The 7,561-nt window shown below is 38.7% G+C and overlaps 2 protein-coding genes across 2 annotated transcripts; one reads left to right on the forward strand and one right to left on the reverse strand.

The window, feature by feature from the left end:
• Positions 1–1,854: 1,854 nt before the first annotated feature.
• LOC128234995 (uncharacterized) lies at positions 1,855–4,137 on the reverse strand. The gene is made up of 3 exons (XM_052949672.1): positions 3,616–4,137; positions 2,565–3,100; positions 1,855–2,476 (listed from the first exon to the last, which is right to left on the reverse strand). The coding sequence occupies exons 1-3, from the start codon at positions 4,135–4,137 to the stop codon at positions 1,855–1,857; spliced, it is 1,680 nt and encodes a 559-aa protein (XP_052805632.1).
• Positions 4,138–5,781: 1,644 nt separating this feature from the next.
• Positions 5,782–7,188, forward strand: LOC128235004 (partner of bursicon-like). Its single transcript, XM_052949680.1, has 3 exons — positions 5,782–5,804; positions 6,333–6,669; positions 7,036–7,188. The coding sequence occupies exons 1-3, from the start codon at positions 5,782–5,784 to the stop codon at positions 7,186–7,188; spliced, it is 513 nt and encodes a 170-aa protein (XP_052805640.1).
• Positions 7,189–7,561: the final 373 nt, after the last annotated feature.

Below are 7,561 nucleotides of genomic sequence, written 5' to 3' on the forward strand. Positions count from 1 at the left end.
GCAAAACCAGTCAAATACCTGTGTCAATTTCAACCTAAATAATAAATCAAAATAAACAACCGTATCACTCCTAACTTGTTGACAGATTATCTAAGCCTGGATTAAACCTGCATATAGAACACTCATACTTACAGTTTTTTCCGGATAAGCTCCGATATGTCCTTTAAATCTTTTTTCGACATCTTTATTTAGGTATGGTTAAATTTAAAACAAGAAAAATAAAATATTAATAGTAAAATTTTGAGTCTAATTCATCCCGCATCGGACGTTAAACTGATTTGAAAAAGTGAAATCAGTTTACATATCACAGACTCCAGGGCTTGATCACAATGTATACATTGAGTGGTTAAAGGATTAAAGTCACGTGACGAGATATATAGAGTACAGAGATCAATCGATCTGATCTTATTTGTAGGGTACCACCTTTAAATTGGATATAAATGTTAAGCTTCGTAAGCTATTCTTATTGCTATCAAAATGTATTAAACATTCCGCACGTGAGTACAAAAGGAAATGGTTTATTTAAGGCTCTGCCAATTAAGAAATAATAATGAGGCCACAATTAAAAATAGTTTGTTTTGCCCCTCCCGACTTATGCACCAGTCAATTGTAACCACGGCCCCCCAGGTCCGGGAAATAGCCGGGACTTTGACTTTCGGTCCAGCAAACTCCGGGTAAAATCCCCGCACTGCGGGGACGAACTGATGGTTAAACCCCGGCCAAATGCCCCCGCACCCCAGAGACTCTATATAAGGCCCAATTTCAGCTTAATTTGGCGCTTAGACAAAACCACCGCGGTCACCCGGCCCTGCGGGGCCACCTGGAAAGAAAAAACACGGCCCTTTTACCCGGCTATCCCCGGTATACCTCCGGACCTGGGGGCCGTGGTTACAATTGACTGGTGCATTACAATCTAAGGGGTTGGATGGGAGATTATTACATTTACTTCCTAATGCCTTTAGTCCGTAATGAAAATCGAAAAAAATAACGAAGCTAAAAATATTTCTGGTCAAGGTATTTTTTTAGTCGTTCGAGTATAGCCAATCAACTAATTATTACTTGTGGAGCAAACTTTAATTTATTCCATCTGAGACTAATTAAAATCAACATTTACAAACTTTCCAAGGAAATCTCCATTCCAGACTGAATCGTGGTTACAGTAATTACATTTTATAAGTTATTATAAACATGAATTGAACGGCCATTTCCAATGGGATTTCCGTGCTTTGTATCTGTCCGTCGTGTTTTATTAGCAGACAAAGGCCCCGAGATTAAACTTTCACAAGGGACTTTAGGCAACTTATAGCATGCGTCATTTTAAGTATAAAAATATATCATTAAATATGTATTGTTCAGGAGATATAGCAAAGGGCAATGAGGATATGCATTGTGAGCGAAAGAAAAAGGCCTTTTAAGGAGCGAGTCTATTGCACTGAAAACGTTGAAATGGATAGATGATTTCAATAAGCCAGATAAGAATAAGTGAAGTTCTCTATCTGCTGTATGTGATCTTCATAAATCGTTTCGTTTTTAAATATCCAGGTCCTTTCATTTTATCATAAGATTGTAATGTAATATTTTCTTTCATGCCCGACATTAGCAAATATAGCTTATATATAACATGGATCTTTTGTTTGGTCGATAAATAAACCATTTACATAAAGGATAACCTTCATTTAACTTGAAACAATACATTGTAGCAATAGTTGAACCTCCAAGCATGATCGATTAACCTGATATTTAATGCACAATAACCGATTTTGTTCTTATATCGGATTAAATTGTCTTCGCATTATTTCGAATATATTATCATTTAGAGTACGCTTTACACGTGACAAGCATCTCATGTGACTCTTAAAGCATTTGTGACCATAGCATGACAGCGACATCTTCCTGGCTGACATCGACATCTTCCTTGCTGACATCGACATCTTCCTTGCTAACATCGACATCTTCCTGGCTGACATCGACATCTTTCTTGCTGACATAGACATCTTCTTTGCTGACATCGACATCTTCCTTGCTGAAATCGACATCTTCTTTGCTGACATTGACATCTTCTTTGCTGATATCGACATCTTTGCTGATATCGACATCTTCCTTGCTGACATCGGCATCTTCTTTGCTGACATCGACATCTTCTTTGCTGACAACGGCATCTTCTTTGCTGACATCGACATCTTTTTTGCTGACATTGACATCTTCTTTGCTGATATCGACATCTTTGCTGATATCGACATCTTCCTTGCTGACATCGGCATCTTCTTTGCTGACATCGACATCTTTTTTGCTGACAACGGCATCTTCTTTGCTGAAATCGACATCTTCCTTGCTGACATTGACATCTTCTTTGCTGATATCGACATCTTTGCTGATATCGACATCTTCCTTGCTGACATCGGCATCTTCTTTGCTGACATCGACATCTTCCTTGCTGACAACGGCATCTTCTTTGCTGATATCGACATCTTCCTTGCTGACAACGGCATCTTCTTTGCTGACATCGACATCTTTTTTGCTACAATCGATGCTTCCTTGATGACATCGACATCTTCTTTGCTGACATTGACACTTCTTTGCTGACATCGGCATCTTCTTTGCTGACATCGACATCTTCTTTGCTGACAACGGCATCTTCTTTGCTGACATCGACATCTTTTTTGCTGACATTGACATCTTCTTTGCTGATATCGACATCTTTGCTGATATCGACATCTTCCTTGCTGACAACGGCATCTTCTTTGCTGACATCGACATCTTCTTTGCTGACATCGACATCTTCTTTGCTGACATCGACATCTTCTTTGCTGACATCGACTTTCTTTTGCTGACATCGACACTTCCTTGCTAACATCGACATCTTCCTTGCTGATAACGGCATCTTCTTTGTTGACATCGACACTTCCTTGCTGACATCGACATTTTCCTTGCTGGCATCGACATCTTCTTTGCTGATATCGACATCTTCCTTGCTGGCATCGACATATTTGTTCCTGACATCGACATCTTCTTTGAAGACATCGACATCTTTTTTGCTGACATCGACATCTTCCTTGCTGGCATTGACATCTTCCTTACTGACATCGACACCACTTCCTTTCTGACATTGACATCTTTCTTGCTGAACTCGACATCTTCCTTGTTAGCATCGACATTTTCTTGCTGCCATCTACCCTTATTCTAGAAATCAGCACTTTATTGCTGACAGCGATACGTTCCTTAATGACATCGACATCCACCTTGCTGACATAGACATCTTCCTTGCTGCTATCGACACTTTCTTGCTGATACCGACACGTTCTTCCTAATATCGACACTTTCTTTCTAACATCGACATGTTCTTTGCTGACTTCGACACTTTCTTGCTGACATCGACATTCTTTTTGCTGACATCGACATCGTGTTTGCCGATATTAACATTTTGCTTGCTGACCTTGTTAATTTGTTTGCTGACATTTGCATAGTGATTGCTGACAGTTTGCTTGCTGACATTGATATTTTCTTTGCTATAAACATTGATATTCTTCTTGCTGACATGGATATTCTGCTTGCTGATAGTGAAAGTTTTGGCTGACACTGGCAGTTTGCTTGCTGACAGTGAAAGTTTTGGCTGACACTGGCAGTTTGCTTGCTGACAGTGAAAGTTTTGGCTGACACTGGCAGTTTGCTTGCTGACACATACCATCTGCTGATATTGACTTCTTGCGGGCTGACATTGACATCGTGTTTGCTCACATTGACATCGTGTTTACTGACATTGGCATCGTGTTTGCTGACATTGGCATCGTGTTTGCTGACATTGGCATCGTGTTTGCTGACAATGACACCGTGTTTGCTGACATTGGCATCGTGTTTGCTGACATTGGCATCGTGTTTGCTGACAATGACACCGTGTTTGCTGACATTGGCATCGTGTTTGCTGACAATGACACCGTGTTTGCTGACAATGACACCGTGTTTGCTGACATTTACTGTTTGCTTTCCGTCATTGACATCGTGTTTGCTGACATTGACTGAATGCTTTCCGTCATTGACATCTTGTTGGCTGACATTAAATGTTTGCTTTCTGGCATTGACATGCTGTTTACCGACATTGATATACTGTTTGCTTACAATGGAAAATATGCTTTCTGCCATTTATTTGCTTTTAACTTGATTTAATATTTCACTGATTCTTTTATCACAAGCCTTATTTATAAAACTCCCTGTATATTATACGATTTACGACTCCTTATAACATTAACCAAAGCTTTTTTTGTATGCACTGCGTTCAAGGTTGATATTTCAATTTAAATTGACATCTGTGGATTGACTTATTGTATAGAAGTCTACCTTATCGCAAACAAGAACATATATCGTATTCATTTGAACAATTTATTTCGGACTATTCAATCGGTCGTCGCTTCTGTTACGAGGAAAACTCATTCTTTATTATGATACACAAATTAAAATCAGACAAGACGCGATGGAACGAGAAGAAGTGTTTTTTTGCGATATATAGAAATTAAATTTCTTCTCAAATTTTAAAAAAAAGTTCTGAATCAGATGTTTCATTATCCAACTGTAAAAGATTGTCAATAATAAAAAGAAAAGGTATGAAATTACGATGGCAAAAAACGTTGTCTCGTTGTTGTTGTTGGTGGTGGTGGTCGTTGTGGTGGTCGTGTTTGTGGTGGTTCTTCAGATGATGATGATGATGATGAAAGCGGGCATTGAACTAGTTAAACTATTGATATAAATAGTTTGATATATACAGTATACGTTATGAACGTTTTGTGTTTTCGTTCTGACAGTGTCTATGCGGCCTTGTGTTTGGCTTCTGGCCTTGCCCCTATATATTAACCATCGTTTTATTAGGTATCGATGTTCGTAAATACTTGTGTGGGATGGGCATAGGCATGATGTGTTCCTGTTAAATGGCTTTCTACAGCACACTTTTTATTTCTTTCATTTTCTGAGCGAACTGCAAATGAAATGCCAATTGTAGAGGGTTAATTTATCTCATGATATTGACTAAAATGGAGTATTTTCATGCACTTAGCGGCAAGACAAAGTCATACCTCATGAATGATATGGAAGTTCTTAACGCATTAAACCAAACAGTCGACTAATAACTTATTTACGGCTTTCTTACGATGATTTAATGACGCTTAAGGCACAATCTGGAATCTGCCATGTCTTTATATAGAATGTGGCGTATTACAGATCTTGTTTTGGCTTTTATGGAAATAATTGTTGTGGGTGCTTCTCGGTATTTATCTGGCTTTTGCCACGAGGATCAGCCATTTCATCACACAGTGGAACTCCAATAAAGATTGAAGAGGACGCGACATTTATATGATGCTTCACAACGTATTTCTCTTGTCAGTTAACGCCACTTCGCATTTCAACAAGTATTTGTCAAGATCCTTTTCTGTAATTTCTCGTACAGATATATTCCTTACATTGATACACGGAGATATGATGGGAATATACTTGCAAACATTAAGAACTAACATTAGCGGTTTATTAAAAGAAAATGGAATATAATGCATGTTGAATGTATCAAGTGCAATAATGAATAATGACAGGCTTTTCGATGATAATTCTTTTTTTGAGAGTTGGGTTTGAAAGATTTATGTGTTCGACATTGAAAACGTGCAGACTTGTGTCAGCTGATTTATGAGAACGTTTAAAAATATTTATTTCAATTTATAATGCAGAATATGACACAATATATTATTGTATGTTTTGTAACTTTGAAAATAACCATTTATATTTTTCAGGCTGTTACGAGCTAAGATGGCGCTGCTCCTCCCGGTGCTGTTTGTGATAGTTTTCCATCATGCAATTCTAATTACTTCCGCTCATACATTCGGACAATCACGATTCGGACAAATTGACACCCGTAGCGACACATTAAGACATAAATCAGGCACTGATGAATCCAGCGAGGAATATCTCGAAAATATACTGAAAACACCGGTTTTACATAGAGTGAAATTCTCGGTTCCTGTGCCCGACGGTTCAGATCCAAACTTGGGGCTTTATCAAACAAGTGATGACGTTTCTTCGAAGGCAATATCTCACAAATATATGGAGAATATGTTTTTATACAATTTACTCATGTCCAGAGCATTATTGCGACCTATGAATTATAACTTTTCCCCGGGAAAATACGGGTACCCCATTGATTCAATTTTGACTGGCAGTAAATATTCCTACGCGAAAAGGGATGATATCGAAACGGATGGAATAAAAGTGACACCGCCGTATCCAATAGAGAAAAATAACAGATATAATAACAGAATAGATATTAACGACGGTAAAAGTCAAACATTTCGTTCCCATAGGTTTGTGAAACGTGCATCAGAAAACAAACTTGACAAAAGTAGAAATAGTTCTGACAATGTCAACGCATCGTCAGAGATAAACAACAAACCTCATAACGCGGATGAATTGAAATATTCATCAGATATTCTCCCGCCGCCACAAAAACGGCCATCAGGAGACGTTGAACAGTGTAAAATGGAGACGGTGGAAATGGACATGCGTTTCCGGCAGTACATCGACACACATAATGGGCCCCTCTTGCTCACGTGCACAGGGCGTGTGACGATTAACAAGTGCGAGGGACTGTGTAGATCTCTCGTCAGACCGGATGTAACCGCCTATGACGGGTTCGAACGGGTAAGTGCTGATGTTTTTTTCAACTTAATTATTTTGTATCCATATTCAGTGAACTGCCTTGTGCATGTCTTGTTTGAACCGTATTAGGCCCCGCTTTATTATGATGTGTATCTTAGTATTATGGTCATTTTATTGTTGTCCAACGGTTTGCACTTGTTCGCACTCTGATTGACCTCTTATAGTTATATTCCAAAAGGCGCAGTTTACCATGAGTATTTTCAATAATCAACTCGTTGAGAAAATGAAATGTAATAATGATATGATATAGCTTTGGCCATTTTCAGAGTTCTGTTTCATTATATGATCTATATAAACGTCGCACTTGAACCAATACGATAGTATGCATTTCCAATGTCTTGTTTTCAGTCGTGCAACTGCTGTAAGGACGTTAGCAGAAGAAGGACGCCTGTTACTTTCTCCATATGTGATATCAACTCGAACGAGGTGTTCGGATATGATATCACCCGCGACATCACCGAACCTACCGAGTGCGCATGCCTGGAATGCAGTCGATATTGAACATTCAGCGACGATAATTCGTTTGCGCGTTCTCTTCGCCCCAGTTTCGTGTGTTTCCTGTATGCTCGCTCAATATCATGACGTTGAGTTATATAAAGCATTGCAACTTTTTCTTGGCGATATGTTATTAATTCTAGGAGCTTGCATTATTAGAGACAACCATATTGGCTTATTCGCTAGGGGCTGTTTCAAGGAAAATCTTAGTCGCTTTAAGACGTAAATTGAAAAAAAGTCAGTGTGTTGCAATCTGTGCTTTTGAACACCTTTAAGAATGGTGAACTTACGACTAAAAGCCTTTATCGAAACGACCACTTATACAGACGGTATGTTAACTACAAGTGATGCAGTGAAGAGCTTTCGGTACGTGTTCACT

This window comes from Mya arenaria, chromosome 1 (assembly GCF_026914265.1).
Source record: "Mya arenaria isolate MELC-2E11 chromosome 1, ASM2691426v1".
In the NCBI taxonomy this organism is placed as follows: domain Eukaryota; kingdom Metazoa; phylum Mollusca; class Bivalvia; order Myida; family Myidae; genus Mya; species Mya arenaria.

Bases quoted from the DNA above. Each gene is read 5' to 3' on its own strand.
- LOC128235004 (XM_052949680.1), top strand. From the start codon at position 5,782: ATGGCGCTGCTCCTCCCGGTGCT. The intron at 5,805-6,332 runs GTTTGTGATAGT...TCGTTCCCATAG, and splicing joins GCGCTGCTCCTCCCGGTGCT to GTTTGTGAAACGTGCATCAG. The intron at 6,670-7,035 runs GTAAGTGCTGAT...TCTTGTTTTCAG, and splicing joins CCTATGACGGGTTCGAACGG to TCGTGCAACTGCTGTAAGGA.
- LOC128234995 (XM_052949672.1), bottom strand. From the start codon at position 4,137: ATGGCAGAAAGCATATTTTCCATTGTAAGCAAACAGTATATCAATGTC. The intron at 3,101-3,615 runs GTCAGCCAAAAC...TGTCAATGTCAG, and splicing joins TCAGCAAGCAAACTGCCAGT to AAAGGAAGTGGTGTCGATGT. The intron at 2,477-2,564 runs GTCAGCAAAGAA...TGCCGTTGTCAG, and splicing joins GTCAGCAAAGAAGTGTCAAT to CAAGGAAGATGTCGATATCA.